Source organism: Eretmochelys imbricata, chromosome 10 (assembly GCF_965152235.1).
Source record: "Eretmochelys imbricata isolate rEreImb1 chromosome 10, rEreImb1.hap1, whole genome shotgun sequence".
In the NCBI taxonomy this organism is placed as follows: Eukaryota; Metazoa; Chordata; order Testudines; family Cheloniidae; genus Eretmochelys; species Eretmochelys imbricata.
Window position 1 is genome coordinate 43554334 of NC_135581.1, and position 17510 is coordinate 43571843.

Sequence of the window (17510 nt, forward strand, 5' to 3'; positions counted from 1 at the left end):
TGTGGGGCAGGGTGTAGGCAGTCGGGTTCAGTGGTTAGAGCTAGAGGCAGTCAGGCCTGAGGAATTAAGCCGGAGTTGGTAGCCGCAGTCCAGAGCCCAGGGTTGGGCTAGAATCAGTAGCCAGGATCCGCAGGGCAGGGCAGGGTGCGGAAGTGGGGACCAGGAGCAAGGCAAGGGCCATCCTGGCACTCCCTCCAGGCTCAGAAGGGGTCACAAGGTTATTGTGTGGGGTGGGGGGTCTGCGCTGTTGCTGCTGGCGGTGCTGCCTCCGAGCCTGGCAGCTGGAGAACGGCGGCTGCTGGCCAGGAGCCCAGCTTTGAAGGCAGCACAGAAGGAAGGATGGCATGGTGTGGCATTGCCACCCTTCCTTCTGCACTGCTGCCTGCAGAGCTGGGCCCTCAGTCAGCAGCTGCCCCTCTCCAGCTGCCCAGCTCTGGAGGCAGAGCAGAAGTAAGGGTGGCAATATCGCAACCTCCCCCTCAAATAACCTTGTGACTCCCCTGCAATCCCCTTTTCGGTCAGGACCAGACATGCCAACCCCGCTGAAAAAACACAGAAATTGGGCTTGTTTTTGGCTTAATTGGCTTGTGAGTTGCTTGTTGGCTAGTTTTTGGCTTGTTGTAGCTTGTTGCTGCTTTTATTTTGATCAGCTCCCGGCAAAGGGGGACAAGGGGGGCAAGCAGGAGCAAGGGGCAAGCAGGGGAGAGAGTCGGGTGCACAGCAGGCCCACCACAGTCCAACTGCACACTGGGGGGATCTAGTCCCATAGAGTGTTGGGGTTCTTAGGGATTGGCTTGTTTTGGCCTTGTTTTGAAATGGGATTAGCTTGAATTTTGGCTTATTGTGAAAGTCCGGGTGCTTATTTACTGCATGAAAGTTGACAACTGTGGTCAGGACCCCCAATTTGAGAAACGCTTGTGTCCCCTGTGAAATTTGTGTAGTGTAGGGGAAAAGCACACACATAACCAGATTTCACAGGCGGAGACCAGATTTTACAGTCCGTGACGTGTTTTTCCTGGCCATGAATTTGGTAGGGCCCTAATTATTGGCTGGCTTAGCTGCTGCGATGCCAACCACATCAGTGAAAATGAGGGCAAGTTTAGTCTGCCGTCAAGTCAGCCAGTCATCGTTAAACTCTGTGGGGACCTAATGATCACAACCGTGGGCAGTGGTGAATTCCTGTTTTGTGGAGGCTAGCCTGCCGGCCCCGCCCCTTTGCCCAAGGGCCCCCGCCCCACATGCCAGAGCCCTGAAATCCTACCTCCCTAACAGGAGAAGCCCTGAGGGGCCCCCCAACAACCGGAGGAGCCCTGGCCCAGCCACACGGGGCCAAGCCACCGGCCCCCCCAACATACTGCTACCAGGCCGCCGGGCTGATCTGCCAGCCCCCACAAGTGCCAGGCCGGCCTCAGCACCACACCGAGCCACCAGCCCCCATACCCCTGACGACCCACACAGCTGAGCCACCGGCCCCCCCACCAGCACTGGCCTGAGCCACCAACCCCCCAAGTGCCAGGCCAGCCCCCCCCGCCCCCCCCAGCGCCGGCCCAAGCCGCCAGCCCCCACCCCAAGCCACTGGGCCCCTGGCCAAACCACTGGCTCTCCGCGTCCCTTCTCACTCCCCCCAGCCCTGAGGAGGAGGAGGGACATGACAAGAGCAGTGGGGACCTCCGGAGGTGGGGGTGGAGTGGAGGAGGTGCAGGCAGTGGAGGCCTCGGTGAAGGGGTGGGGCTACTGCAGCCCAGGTGTCTTGTGGCGGGTGGGCAGCAGTGCCAAGTCTTCCCTGGCCTATTCTACCCACTGCCTATGATCACAACTGGATTTTGTGGTGCAGACACACACCTAAATTGCCTGACAGCGTCCTTCCTCAGCATTGCCCCGAACCGCTGTCTCCCCAGCTCCACTTTGTTAGTCCTCGTCCCAATCTCGGTATCTTTAATTAGTCATTCACTTCCGTGCTGCTTCCTTCTGTTCCTCTGTTGTGTGTGGTCCCTTTTAGCCTCTGTCTGGTTGATTTCCTTGTCGCAGCGAGGAACCCAGACTCCACTGTAGTATCCAGCCGTACAAAGAGGAAGTGTCATTTCTCTGGCCTCAGGTGATAACCCTCTGCGGGCAGCCCTGGGATCGTGTTTGCGTTTGGTTTGGTAACTGCTTCATGCTGCGGCACTTCTGCCTGATAAGCCTGGTTGTAGCAGATAAGAAACTTGAATGGGAGGCAGCTGCTGCTTCCGGCAGAGGGTGGGTGGTGTTGGAAAGGGTGTCTGTCTGTTTTACTTTATGTTCGGCCTGAGGCCGGAGTCATGGAACAGTAGGTGGGGCTGATATCGCTAGTGGTTTGGGTGATTTATAGGAGCTCACACCTGGATGACAAACTCATCCCCAAAGGAAACCTTGCATTCAAGCAGAAATGTGTGCGTCACAGCCACTCCTTATTGCATCAGAGTGTCCCTCAGTTCTCTGGTCAAACAGACGTGCTTCCTCCCCCTCTGTCGTGTCAATAAAATGCAAAAAACCTTAAAAATAGGCAGTGGGAGGAGGGGTAAATCTCAGCCTTTCCTCTGCTACCAAGTGAATTGACCGCTTGGATAGCAGCTGGGCTGACTAGAAAGAGCTGTAAAAGTGACCCAGCTATCTGTGAAACAGGCTAGATCCTCAGCTGGCGTGAGCCAGCGTAGCTTCAGTGACTCCTGTTGAACAATGCTTGCTTATTGACACCAGCTGGGGAGCTGGCCCATAGCATTTCTCTCAAATGTCATTTCCCTCCAATAAGAGCCAAATGTTAAGTCTCCACTGAGCTCCAAAGCAAGGTGCCTGGTGCGGTCTCTGTCGCCCTGAGCTGTTGTTTCATATTGTAGTTTTAAAGACCATCTCTACATAAGCTTTTCTACAAGTTCAAACACTCTCCTAACAGCCAGCTCGCTTCCTCCAGCTCTTTTCCCTCTCCTGCTATTTGTTTTAGCAAGCCAGCAGGAAGAAAAGGAGTACTTGTGGCACCTTAGAGACTAACAAATTTATTTGAGCATAAGCTTTCGTGAGCTACAGCTCAGGGTAAGAGATTTCACAGGCCTGCTGAAAATGTATAGAAAGTCCATGGCTTGGGTCTGTCAGCAGCCTTAATTCTTCTGCCTATAATTCCATCAGCAGCTGCATGCAGCAGAGCAAAATACTTCGGCTGCCAATGGAAGTGGTTCGAAATGCTGAGGATTTCAAAGCCATGGAATTAGAGGCCTGTCTGCCATAGCTAATGCCGCTGCCCCCCCAACCCCCCTCGCTGGTGAACTAACAGACTTCCTGTTTTATTGTATGTCTGCAGCACAAAGCCGGTGCATGAAAAAGCAGCTTCCCTGAAGAGCTCTGAGCTCATGCACAGCCAGGAGAAACTGGAGGCGCCTCATAAGGAGAAGAGCTTGGATGCCCTGGATGGCAGGTGAGCTCTGAAATGGTTTGGATTTGTAGGGTCTGATGACAGATTAAAGTCTGAAACCATGTTGGTTGTGATCAGCTAATTAGTTCTCTGACACGCACAGGGTGGGGTTTTATTTTAAGTACTGGTTGTGAACAGCTTCCCCTGAGATGTGCTGGCCCTCTCAGTGCAGCATACCTCCCAGGGTGTGACCACATAACCTCTTCTGATCTCTTCCTCTCCCAGGGATGCAGCCACGTTCCTGCATGTTACAGCAGCAGCAGGGTCAGTGAAGGAGCTTTCTCCTGACATTCATAACTGGAGTAGAGCCTTCTAAATACACTTTTTGCATGACTCCAGTGTGCTCTGTGGGAGATCAGTGAAGGGCTGAGAAATCCTATTAAACTAGGCCGGGCCTGGCGTTTCCTGCCAAACATTTGCCCTTCTCCTTGTGTGCCAAGTTCTATCAACAACCGTAGCTGGCCCTGGCATGTGAAATGAAACCCAGCAGGTAGGAAGCTCTTGCCAGCCTTTCACAGGAGAATCCCACATTAGCAGTTAAGGGTTGGATGCTAAACATACCAAGTAATTCCCTTGACCTGTTGCTGAGTCCCTTGCTGTGATCTAGAGTAGGGTCCCAAGGCCACTCGTAGTTTTCAGTCCCCGAAGTGGGGTGAATATAAAGATTTGTATCCCATCGCACAGAGGGTCCATCTACTCCAGTGTCCTGTCTGGCGGTGGCCAGTGCTGGATGGTTCATACCTGCTACCTGGCATAACACCTTAAATTGTCCACTACTTAACCATGAGAGGAAGATTCCTACCTGACTCCAGCTAGTGTTCAGCTTATATCCTGAAATGCAAGAATTTACACCCATTATATCTTTTACCCTGGCTAGCGTCACTGCAGATGACTCATATATATGTCCAATTCTATTCCCCTGAGCTACTTGTTTGTCTCCTGCAGCAGCTAGTTTCACAGGTTAATTATACTGTGTGCACAAGGGACCAGGGGCCTGGGGGGGGGGGTAGGAAGCTCCTATCGCACGGGTATTTCCTCACTTTTAATTTCAAGGGCTCTCTTATTAACTGCCCCAGGCTGAGTTCTCAGCACCATTCATTATGTTGTATACCTCTGTTGTATCTGCTCTGGGGAGAGGAGTGGGGGTGTCCAATGGATGGCTTTTCACTTAACTAGGATCTCTTTCTCTTGCAGTTTGCATCTGAATGAAGCTCTGAAGGATGAAGAAATAAAGAAATGTCTCAGAGAAGCGGTGAGTCGGGGGTGAAACACTGCCCGTGGTGCATTTGAACCGTTACTTCAGCCTCCCAGGTGATGGCTGCCATGCAATGGGTGGCCATGTGAAGATAAGTGTTTACTGTCTTGTTGCCAGTCTGGGTCAGTGTTGGGCAAAGGCACCTTTGTGTGACTGACCAAGAGGCTCTGCAGTGCCTATAGCTGGGTGTTGACCGCTGGACAGGAACTCCTGCCCTGTGAGTGCCATACAGGGAGCAGGGTCTAGGGCCAATCCTGCTACGCATGGGGATGCTGTCTTTAGAGGTTTTGCTGCTCCCCTGAGGCCCAACCCTGCCATCTGCTGCACTTCCTGGATTCCATGGTCTCAGCCCCAGTTGGGACTCTCATCCTTCCACAACTTCTTTTGCTGCACCTGCTGCGTCCTTTCCCTTGGCATGAGCAGGATCAGGTGTATGTCCTCTTCTTCTCCCCCACGCCCGCTTGTATCTTCCGCCTTTACAAATCCAGGAGGCTATGTATTTACACTGCCAGTCCCTTTTCCTGCCACTACCAATTTCTGCACATGGGGAGAAGAGAGAATGAGGATTAGAGGCCTAAAAGTCATTCAAGTGGCTGCTCCTCTAGGGCATGCAGAGTACTGTCTGACGATAAGACTGTGAGCTAGTCTGTGTGCACTGGCAGCCTTGTCTATCACAGAGCCCTCGTTGTGCCCGTGATAGCCCAGTGCACCACAGCCCACTTCCGAGAGACCACAGCCATCTCTGGGCCTGGAGCTGGTGGACCTTCCTCTGCAGCCCCTGTCAGTAACGTGACCTCTCTCCAAGAGTGCGGGAGCTGCCTCCAGTCGGCTGGACACCCAGTTCAGTTTCATTGCAGCACAGTCTAACATTGGCAGTGTTACAGAGCACGAGAGCTGGAAAGTCAGAGACGCATTTCTGCCTGAATGAGAATATACTATGGAAAGCATCACCACTTGGCTGTCCATCTCTTAGCTATGGAATACGTGTCACACTGTAACATAGGGGTCTAACCCCTATCAAAACAGCAGTGTGACTGGCTCCTGAGGGGAAAAGCCTCTGGACAGAGGGTCTGTGTGTAGCCCCTGCCCTGGAATTAGAGGGTCTCCTGCTCACATACAGCTGTCTGCCTTTCTCGGTGGTGTCTACTTTTTGACATGATGCTCACTTGTTAGCATGGAGTCACAGTATATTTAGTTTGTGATTTATAAGTTTACCCTATACAGGGGTGTGTGGGGGTGTGTGTACGTACAGAGCCATTTGAGAAATTCTGTTGCCTGTGTAGGACGGGGAAACAAATCCCTACCAATGCCCTGAGCTACTCTGCTGTAGCTTAATGAGTCTAAAGACCTGCAGTAGCACTTCATCACCATGCGCACAAATGGCCCTTTACCTGAACCGTGGCTCAAGGTGGGGAATCCGCTCCATAAAGCATAGCTCCAGAACGTGAGTTATTTACATCCGCAGCATTTGGACAGCACTTGGAACTCCTGTTGAGCAAGGTGGACGTTGGTAAGAGACCATGACGCTTTGATATCATTGAGGCATTGTGTATATTGCCTCAGAGACCACAGGTGGTTCACCTTTGGCCTCTCCTCAGCCACATTTTAGCCACTCAAAGCAGGTTATCTCTGCATACTCAAGAAGAGGAAGCAATACACTCGTATGTAGGGAAATCCCAGTGGGAGCAGGAAGTGTTTTAAGGCAGTGTGTCGGTCACAGCTCCTCCTTACGTCTTTTAATCTTCTTCCAGGCCCGGTCTGTGGTGGGTAAATGGCTGGGTGTATGTCTACACTGCAATAAAAAACCCTCTGCACCAACTCTGAGCCCAGGTCAGCTGCTAAAAAGAGCAGTGTAAACATTTGAGCGTGGGCTGGAGCCTGGACTCTGAGACCCTCCCCCCCCTTGAGGGGCTTTAGAGCCCAGACTCCAGCCCAAGGCTGAACGTCTCCACTGTGATTTTTAGCCCAATGGCTGGAGCCACACAACCCACAGTCAGTTGACCCGAGCCAGCCATGCCGCTGGTCTTTTACTGCAACGTAGACACACTGTGAGTGTTAACTCCTCTCTCCCCAGTGCTCCGTTTTAAGCCAGTATAGTATCCGTTGATAAAATAAAGTGGTGATAAAATTGCACTAAATCTGAGATAATTGTATTGGCTCAAAGGGCAATGAGACCTGGCGAGAGTCCATCTCAGACGGCTGCTTGGTAGGTTATATCCCGCCTCTGTGAACAGTCTAGTCTGTCCCATTAGAAAACATACATGATGGTGTGTCGCTGGCACAGTGTGTGGATAAACTTTGAGCCACGTCTTCCAAGGCAGAGTTGTTGGATCAAGCTAACCTAGGTTCCTTCTCTAGCTCACCCCATAGCACTGTGGGGTCAAACATCATGGGCCTCGTGGCTCCCCACCTATCCCTCATAACTTGCTGACCTCATCGCTGAACTTCTCCTCCTCAATACTAAAGGAAATAGTTTAAAAAAGCTGCTCATTAGTCTGAACCCACAATGTATAGTGAATGTAACTGACACCAAGATGTTGCTTGATAGAGGAGAGATACCAGCTGATACAATGCTGTGATACGAATAGCTGAGTTAGCTAACAGGCTTGCATGTGGAGTTGTGAGAGAACAAGCAGGGGTGTTAAGTCACTGCAGGTAAAGAAAGCACTTGAGAGTGATCTCTGCAGTTCGCTTCTCCTGTAGATTGGAGAGGAGAAGTAAAGGGATAAGAAGCGAGGTGGAGGGAAAGGTGTCAGCAGTTAATAGTACTGAGTCGTTCCTAAGAGTGTAATGTGGTAGGAGATTCGTGAAGCCAAGGTTCTATGGGATGTAAGCTTTCTCCAGCATCTCTAAAGGTAAAGGATTCTTTATATAAGCAGAGCTTTTGAACAGGAGTTGTAGCCAGAAATGGGTCAGGTCCCCTCCAGCGATGCATTGTGGCCTATCTAGTCCAAAATAGAGATCCCCTAGTTAGCAGTTTGCCTCAGTCCCAGTCGAAGGAAGCTCATGGCAAGCGTACTGCAAGTCAGAATCTTCATGGCATGAGATGTTGCCAGACCACATGGCAGAAGGAACCTTGTGATAACTACATTTAGAGGCAGCCAGAGGCTGAGCTGGGAACTCTCCTGGCACACACGCTCAGCACTATATAGGCTCTAGCTAATAGCAGACTTGGGCGTTGTGAAGAATGGTTAGCGTTCATTAGTGAGGCTGCTGAAATGCAGACAGTGCTGATGTAACTGTGCCTTAAAGTAGCATTGGAATGTTGTAGTATGTTAACTCCTTGATGGCGCTTTCCTCATCACCCTGGATATCTGGCAGTGTGGCCTGACAGTAGTGATCCTCTGGCTGAGAGCTGCCTTTTGTCTGCTGCAGGGCAGCTACCTTTCTTATGGAGAAGGCAGATGAATGTTGGGCCATATGTGTGGTTAATGCTGCTGTCTTTCCATTGATGTGGGAACATGCCTTGTAACTGCTGGTGTTGGAATAGTGTTTGTTGACAGCTACTCCTTAGTGCTGCTAAATAATACATGACAAGTGAGGTCCTTGGAGTGCCACGTTGCTCAGTAAATGTGTTACCAACGTTGGCTGACTGATTCCAAATGTGTTTGTTAATAAACTGCACATCTCAGCCTTGTGCCAACAGAGCAGGGAGCATGGCACGCACAGCCCTTAATCGCACCATTTTCTCTCCCCTTTTCATTCAGTCTTATACTGAAGTGTCATTTTAGGACTTTTTTCCATATTGTTCAAGCTTCATAACCACCGGTGGTGTTTATTCTCTGAATTCTCTGGCCAAAAGCTTTTCTGGTTGAGGTGAGCCTGTATTGCCATTTTAACACAGTATGAATCAAATAATTGCTCTCCACTTTCTCATCTAGATCAGGTACAGCATGGTCTGTGATCTGGGCATCCTTATTTGTCAGAGGTGGTGCGCAGCTGAATGCTCACAAGACCACGTGAGGGACAGGTGATGCATTATGCGCATCTGCCTCCTTCCGGCAGGTTGTCTTACATGCCGCAGTGATTGACCTCTGGGACTGTATGTGAAAAGGAGCTTTCTTCAGGAAGATGGGAGTGTTTGTGTGTGTCGTGTCCACATTGGGTGCTCAATGGCACTTCAGGCTTGGCCATGAGTTATTGCTGTGGCTTTTCTTGTTCGCTTTTGTAAAGGCAGATGAATGCTGGACAGGGCAGGCAGAGGGAAGGGGTCCTGTGGTGGAAGGCATGTCCTAGGGCATGACAAGGAAGAGAGAAGAGAAAGGAAGCCCCTCATCTGATGGAAGGAGGGGCCTCTCCTCCAGGCTAAGTTCAGCGCTGGCATGGGCAGGTCTCAGGTGGTTGAAGTCGGCGGCATTGCACCAGCTGACTCTGTGGGGACCCACCTGTCCGCCGGGGTGGAGCCTGCCTGAAGAGTGACCCTCCCTGGTGCCACTGCACTTTAATCCCTCTTTAGAAAGAGGAATTACGGGTGATCCCTCATTCTGAAATAAATCTGGTCTTGTTAAAAATTAACTCCTTTGGCCTCCCTCAGGACGTGTCCTGGTTTGAATGGGCTTTCCCACTCAAATGCCGCTCTGTGTTTGGCTGAGCGTGACGGCGTACCTGGGTTTGCTCAGCCCTTGGTAAGCACACAGGTTTTCTTGCTGCTTCTGCTTTCCAGTAACTATGGAACAGTCCCAACAACTATCTCAACAGCGGCTGAGAACGAGTGAATGGAATTCAGCAGTTTGCTGAGAGAGCTTTGCCTCTGTTCCCACGTGCATCTGCGCTCGGTTTTCTTTTTTATTGAAATTCTAGCTACTGTTCGATTTTTCCCGGTTTTTTTGTTCTCTGGACCACTCAAGTCCATGGAAATACTGATTATATTAATAAAATCCAGTGTGTTACTTAAGGTAGAGGTGTTTTATGTAAATAATAAATTAGACTGAGTGTAAATGCGAGGCTGTCTGCTAGAGTAAGGCAATGTAATGAAAAAAGAAAAGGAGTACTTGTGGCACCTTAGAGACTAACCAATTTATTTGAGCATAAGCTTTCGTGAGCTGAAGTGAGCTGTAGCTCACGAAAGCTTATGCTCAAATAAATTGGTTAGTCTCTAAGGTGCCACTAGTACTCCTTTTCTTTTTGCGAATACAGACTAACACGGCTGTTACTCTGAAACCTGTCAAAATGTAATGAAAGATACACCCGCGCGGACCTGTACATCTGTGCTTGCGTCCTTACAGAAAAGTGCCAGAACTGCCTGGACGTGGCTCCCGGCTCTGGAAGGAGAGCTTGCGCTCACTAACCTGGCCGGGACAGGGAGCCTAGCTGCCATCTCTCCCTCTAGAGTAGGCCCGGGAGCGGAAGAGATGGAGGAGGCAGCACAAGGAGCTGGTGCCTTCGCTCCTTCCACCTCTCTCATTTCTGGGCCCACTTCTCACGCACGGTTGCTTTTTATTTTGTCCTCTCATCCCAAGTATTAACCCTGATATTTGCCCAGAAATCTAGGAACTTAATTTTTGGCACCAATTTTCACCATTTTTTCAAATGTTTGCAATAAACACAGATACATTCCTTGGAAATTTTAAACAAAATACAAACAGCAGAAGAAGGGCCTTGATTGCGGGAGGTTTTCATTACATGATCCTAGACCCCTGAGCAATGTGACCTCTGCAGACCTGATGCAGCTGGGCTGGCTTGTGGAGACAGAAATATTTATAAAAATAAGCTGAAGAGCATTCAGAGTATGCATCGGTGTCTAGAAGGGTTACAGGCAAGGGGCAGGGAAGGCATGCCGTTGGAACCTCCCACCCGTTGAGGTGGAACCATACAGGAAAATAATAAGATGACAGTAATAAGCAAGCAGTTTGCTTGGCATGGTAGCTCTCTGGGGCAGGGACTGTGGTTTTCCTGTTTCTGTGATGGACCTACCATGCCTTTTGTGGGGGAAAAAACAGACAGAATCTATCCTTAATTACAAGTAGTTCTACACTGGGGATGTGTAGCCAGGACTTGCTTAGTCTGACTTAAGGCCCTGGTGCTGCCTCAGTTTACCTTCCAATCACGCTTTAAACCAGCCACCACATCAAAATACTGCTCCCCTTCTGGATGTGGTTAATTACTAAAGAGTACCAGGCAGAACCCCCTTCCCCAGGCCTTGACAAGCGAATATCAGTCCCAGTGTGGAATGAAACAGGAAGTGAGGGGGAGCTGTTGTTTCATTACATTGCCAAAGAGCCCATGGGGGAGCAATTCTGTTCACCAATCCAGGGAAAGAAGGGGGAGCTCCCCTCATCATGTCACTTTAACCCTTGCTTGGACCCTTGCTGAAGACACCATATCTTGATGCAAACAGTGCGTCTGGGTCTTGCCACGTCTCATGTCTAATGTTCAGGGGTAGATCATTCTGGCAGGTTGCAGTGGCTCCTACAAAAGCTGGATTCCTTCCACTACTGCTGCCAGTCCGTGTGGCTGTAGGCCAGGGCCCGGTATGGGGGGGTGGTGGTGGGTGCGTTCTCCTAGCAGTGGATGAAGGGCAGGTATTTCTGCAGATTCTTGGTTCTCCCTGCTGCCTTTGAGCCCATTGACCAGGAAGTGGCATTGGGCAACTATAGACCCTAGCCAGGCAGGTGGAGTTGCTTGTGAGTGGCTCAGTTTATTTCCTCTTAATAAATCCTAGAGGGTGGCATTGTGCAAATGGCTCATCTGCTTTGAGGGAGTTCCCATGGGTTATCACGTGGTTTCCCAGTTTCTGTATGTTGTGGTGGTGCCTAGGGATCCCAGTCATAGACTATGGCCCTGTTGTGCTTGGCTCAGTACAAACCCAACACAAAAGACAGCCCCTGCCCTGCGGAATTGACTGTCTAAGTAGTGTCCTGGTGTCACTCCTCTTGTGTGTGGGTTATTGTGCCCCGGTATCTTGCTGCACCCAGCTCTGTATTTCTGTCAGGTTTGACCCTGCCAGTGCAGTGGAGCAATCTGCTCGGTTGACAGACATTGGCACATGGGTAAGATGCAGCCCAGACAAAACTGAGAGCCTGCTTCTCAGGTCTTCAAGGGATTTAATCTAAGGAGTAAAATCTTTTTTGTTGTACAGCCTCAGGAGGTTTTCTCTGCACCAGATTCACTAAGAGAGCAGTGAGCTACTTGCACATAGTTCCATTTTAAACTTTGGAATTGCATAAATATGGTGCCAGGGTGCTAATGGGCCCAGCTGTGTGATCCAGAGACATGGTCAGCACCTTTCCACCTTTGCTGCTGCTCTTCAATTCTGCTTCAATTGTCACATAGTGCTTAAAAAGCCACCAAAAATATATTGCTCAGTGTATGTCCTGAAGAGTTTAATTTTCTTGATTAATTGCCCATCACATTGACCAATATTGTCTCACTGCATCCTTGTACTTCTCCGTGTCTCTGTAGCCAGCTCTTATCTCTAGTATGGGCTTGTCTACACATACACTGTAGCGCTTAGTGAAGACACTGCTTAGATTGCTCTGCCCTGAGGAATTTACAATGTAGCTATAACAACATAAGCTTGCAGTGTAGACCAAGCTTACAACTATCAGTTCTTTAAGGCAGGGCCCGTCTTTTTGTTCTGTGTTTGCACAGCGCCCAGCACGATGGGGTTCTGGTCTGTGTCTCCTACGCACTATGGAAATACAAATAATAAATACTATTCATTAATAATGGAGGAAGATAAAGTGTTGGGCCAAACATTTGCTTCCTGGTTGGCTTGGTGTCTAAATTGTTTCAACACACGAATGTTCAGACAGTCCTCTTCTAGATGAACTAAATATTATGGGGAACTTGCTAGTGTAAGTGTGCACCATTGCTCTCTACTGGCTGAAATTGGAACTGCCCCACTGTGTCATAGACCCTGTACCTCTCACAGCAATTCTTCTTTAGCTCTAGTGGCAGGGCTCCAGGCTTCTGGAGCAGGAGGATCTGGGTGGGTCCCATTCAAGGGTAGACAGGGAAGCTGAATCTCTGTTTACAGGATGTTTCTTGATGTCTGTGTATCTGTCAGGTCACCAGGTAGCTTTTCTGACCACCTGACCGTCTTTTTAATTTCTAGACACCAAATAAATACAACTCGCAGTACCACAAGCTGTTCAAGGACATCCCCACAGAGGAGAGTGTCTTGAAAGGTGAGTGGTGGAGACAGTCTTGAGGGAGTAAAGAGACACCCAGGCCTCTGTACAGAACCTCGGTGCTGCACTGGTGTCAGACCAGCGGCCCTCCCCGTTCCACCAATGACCAGACAGCGGCTGAGACCAGAGGCTGAGGAAGGCGACAAATGCAGAACCCAACGGGGTCCCCATATACTATAGCGGATTAACACACAAGCTTTTGCATGCTGGAGACCACAGTCTTTGAGTCCCGGCTGGAGGTCAGGAGCCAAGGAGTTTGATCGTCGTAGCCTAGGCTCTGTTGGGAGTTTGTCAACCTCGTGCCACGCACTTTAATTGTGAGGGACAGTGCTTAGCACAGTGGGATTGGTTTCTTCCTTTTATGAACATCAGATGTCCCCGGAAAGGGGGAGAAAATCTCTGTCTGGATGCCCAGGCCACTGTAGCTAGCAGCATCTCAGGGCAGGTGACTGGCAATGTGCTGGAGTCCCCAGGCACGGCATCAGCACAGGGCTCTGTGGGTTTTGCTGTGGGGCTGGATCCGAGGTCTGTGGGTTCCTCTCCCCTCCCCATGCTACCTCTGTGTGTGTGTGTGTTACAGTCTGCTCCTGTGCGCTCCAGAGAGACATCCTCATCCAGGGGCGGCTCTACATCTCCCCCAACTGGCTCTGCTTCTATGCAAAACTCTTCGGGAAGGACATCAAGGTAACACAGCACAGTTGCTCTCCACCACACTTCGCTTTGGGAAGAGGCCTGACGTCTGATCCCAAAACACCAGCGCCAGCATACAGCGGTGATCTCCCTTCCCCGTCACTGCCTAGCACTGACCTCTGTCCCATGTGGGCCTAATGAACCCGTATCTCATTCTGTCACATACGCCAGCAGCAGCGCTGACTCAGAGAGAGATTTTATTGTTCTTAGAATTTACTGCTCTTAGACAGGAGCCCCTGCACCATTCCTTTCCCCCTGGCCCAGGTTCTATCTTAGCAGGATGCAATGCGACTCCTAGCGCCCAGTGAAGGGTTACTTTGTCGGATGTTCTCCTAAGTGATGCATTTTCCCTTCAGCCCTAAGCCGTTAAATAATGCTGTAGGGCCAAAATCAGCCCTCCATAAGCAGGGGCGGGGGATTTTCATGCACTGCTGGGGGAGCCGTCTACGTATCTGGTAACCTCCGAGTCGTCTTAATAGAAATATTGTTTATTTGTGTTGCTTTTTTAATTCCACACTGCAATTATTTGTAGAGGCTCAAACTGTCAGTGCCTCAAGATCAAAGGCTCCTAGAGGATTCTGAAACAGATCTGAATCTTCCTTTCAACTCTCTGCTTGAGTTGTAATTTGACATTTTCCTATTAATGCTGTAGCTGATGGGTAGCTTTTTCGTGTGTAGGGTTTATGTTCTGTTTTTTTAAGAACTGACTTCCTTTAAAACCAGTGCTGAACCGCTGAATTATTTATACCAGCGGATAGTCCTATTTAAACAGATCTCTGATAGAAGGAATGCTAGTCAGCTCCCAAAGTTGAGCATGTTTCAGTGAAGTTATTCTGCTATGAAACCACATCCTGGTTTATTTTTAACTGTGCCCTTGAGTGCAAGGACTCTTATCTAGGTCCCTAGACAAAGATCTGCTCTGTAGGTATTGGACATTGGCCTCTTTTTGTGTTCATTATATTGAAAATGTATAAAACCTTTTCAAACCAAGGTTAATACACAGAGTATGGTGATCCTGCTCGGTAAATATAAAGATGTCCCCAGCCAATGATTGCTACCCAGGTTACTATCATGTACAGGATGCAATTAGACATCTGTGTAATGGAGATTGGATCACCATATTTCTAAAGAAATTCCACACAGAACTATGTTAAAAACCCATCACTAAGGTTGCAAAGTCAAGCATTCAGAAGTTAGGAAATGCGAGAACTGAGGTTGACCATCACACACTGTTGTTGTCCCACAGCACCCATATCATTCAGTGCACTGGGTGCACAGAGCTCCGTTAATAGGCAGCTGTTTCGTATTATGTTTAATCCTCATTGGCCAGTGTGGGTATTGGCAGTCTACACTGGGGGGGTGGAGAAATACCCACGACACTGAGTTTCAGAGCCTGTTTCAGCTGACTCAGGCTTGTGGGCTGCGGGGCCGTAAAATTGTAGTGTAGATGTTCAGGCTGGAGCCTCAGCTCTGACACCCTGCTCCCCTTACAGATCTTTTATTGCAGCATAAATATACCCTGCATGACCCCATGCCTTACTGACTGCATAGTCTCCAGTTCCTGCATGGAACACAGAACTGCCAGCTCCCTTGTGGGCTTTTCTGTGGTGCTCGCTCCTCCCTGTTGGATCCCCACCTATAGTACGTGTGCGTTTACCTGGTGTTTGTTTTACATTTCAGGTGGTTATCCCGGTGGTCTCGGTTCAATTGATAAAAAAGCACAAAACGGCCCGGCTGCTGCCCAATGGGCTGGCTATCACCACCAATGCCAGCAGAAAGGTAACTGATTGGAGGTCTTATTTCTACTCAGCTGCTGTGCTGTGGTCTCATGTGTGAGTCTAATCCGACAGGAGGCTCCTAGGTGCTCCCCTGCATCTCACAGCTACCATTGTGATGTGACGGAGCATGAATGCTCTGCCCCACTCAGCCTCGGGGTAGCTGCTCTGTGTCACGTTGCTGAGATGACTGGCAACTCGTCTAGTATTCTAACCCCAAATGTACATAGCCTCTCTCATTCCAGTCCATCCCCAAATGCTTAGCAAACATGGGCCCAATCGTGCACTTCATACTTAAGGGAAAACACCCATTAAAGGCAATGAGCATTGGTGTGAGTAAGGTATGAAGGATGGGCCTTAATTGGTGCAGCCACTTCTGTGGTAGAGCATGGCAGATGTTTAACTGCTTACAAAAACAACGAGGAGGTTTATGCCCAAATAAATCTGTTAGCCTTTAAGGTGCCATCGGACTCCTTGTTGTTTTTGTGGATACAGACTAACGGAGTTACCTCTCTGATACTTGGCACCATAACTGCTTACAGTAACACTACACAATTTAGGCCAGGAAATGAAGAGAAGATTCGCATCCCCGACTGGAACCACAGGGGATGTGTGCGGAGGCAGAATGTCATTCGCATACTAGAATTTGGCTAGGGCCTGAGGGCAGACACTACAGCTGGGAGAATCTTTGCTTTCAGTTCACCCCCTTTCCCCTGCCCGTGAACTATGTTTTGTTGTTGTGACGAACACAAAGTGAAACCCAGCTGAACCTGGTTACCTTCCTCTTGGCTTCCAGGCAACCCCATTAGCCCAACACCCAAGAGAAACGGGGGGGACTTATCCAGGTTTGTGCCCAGCGTCTTGTGTTATGTGAGTTTTGTTCAGATCTAGCTAATGTTCCTTCTGCAAAGGATCCCATGGAATATTAAAGAGCGCAGATGATGAGGCCCTTGGTACGATGTCTCCTCTCAGCTGGCCCCTTGGCAGCCGTGGCCCCATGCTGGGATTTTGAAACACTGCTGAACTGAAGGGACAAGCACCATGTCCTAGGCCCCAGCACTGCTTTAGCCAGCTCTTCCCCACGGCTTCCAAAGGCCCAAACCAGCACAACTTGAGAGCAGAGTTGTGCAAATGATTGACCTTTCAGTCCGGTGGCTGAATCGAAACAGTTAACAATGCTGGGGGTTGAACAGAACATTTTGCTTTCAAGTTTATCCTTTTCAAAATCAAACTGAAGTAAAATTCAAACCAAGCAATTGTTTTGAATTGAAAAATTGAAACCTTTCAATGTTTTTAAATTTGATTTTGGGGTGGGGGTCTGGAAAGGATGGGGAGAGCCATTGAACCAGGGGGATTCTTCTGCAGAACGGTTGAATCTGAACATTTAAAAAGAACGCTGTGTGCCAACCCCTCTAGTTGTGAGTCCTTTCACACTGTCAAGTCTCTGCGTATTTGTCCTCTGAACTCGGCATCCTGAAATAATAACATCAAGAGGCATGTGACCTGCCCGCATGCTCAGCCAGTTCATCTGAACTTGTGAGCAGAATTCTCTAATGCTTCTGCTTAAATCCAGCCACTTCTCTTCTGAATGACCGATCAGATATAGCCTGCAGATGCTCTTGTCCTGGACACGGTATCCCATAGGGAATGGCAGCTGGAAGAGAATAGGAGGCTGAGACTTAAAAACCTGGTTTGGAATGTTAATGTGCTTCAAAAAATGAAATCCCCACTTAATCAGCAAACAAGTCGCTGTTTGTGCAAGGGATGCGGAGTGCAGAGGAGGACACATCTATAATAGAACAGACACTTTGAAGTGAGCGTTAGCTTCATCTGTAGCAAAACTCATCAGCTTGAAGGAACTTCTGGAGACAGCCAGCCTTCTGTACACCCCTCCTCCTAGCACTAAAATGTGAGAGCAAAGCTAAGCAGCATGGAAAACAGCCCCTTGTTGGGAAATCCCAGCTTGGCAGTGACATCTTTAACAGTGGGAGATAAAAGACTTTAAGCTGGGCTCTCTGGGGGAAAATGGTATTGTCACTTACTTATTTTCCCACTGATTATGTGCACGCACCAGACACTTTTCCCCATCCATGCTCTGTTCTGCTGTGTAGTCGAGCAAACTTTGCAAGAACCCTGCTTTCTAAAAGGGTCGTGTAAATTTCCGTGCACTGCTCTCTCACAGGAACAGGGCTCCTCACTTGGAGGGTAACCATGCAGAATACAAGCGGGTGGCC

At 49.4% G+C, this 17510-nt stretch overlaps 1 protein-coding gene across 1 annotated transcript in view; it reads left to right on the forward strand.

Moving 5' to 3' along the window:
• Positions 1 to 17510, forward strand: part of GRAMD2A (GRAM domain containing 2A) — a 69204-nt gene that overhangs the window by 35348 nt on the left and 16346 nt on the right. Inside the window, exons 2-6 of the mRNA XM_077828311.1 lie at positions 3314 to 3427; positions 4619 to 4676; positions 12736 to 12808; positions 13392 to 13495; positions 15182 to 15280. Coding sequence (XP_077684437.1) covers positions 3363 to 3427; positions 4619 to 4676; positions 12736 to 12808; positions 13392 to 13495; positions 15182 to 15280 — 399 coding nt within the window. The 5' untranslated portion in view covers positions 3314 to 3362. The remainder of the gene's footprint in view (positions 1 to 3313; positions 3428 to 4618; positions 4677 to 12735; positions 12809 to 13391; positions 13496 to 15181; positions 15281 to 17510) is intronic.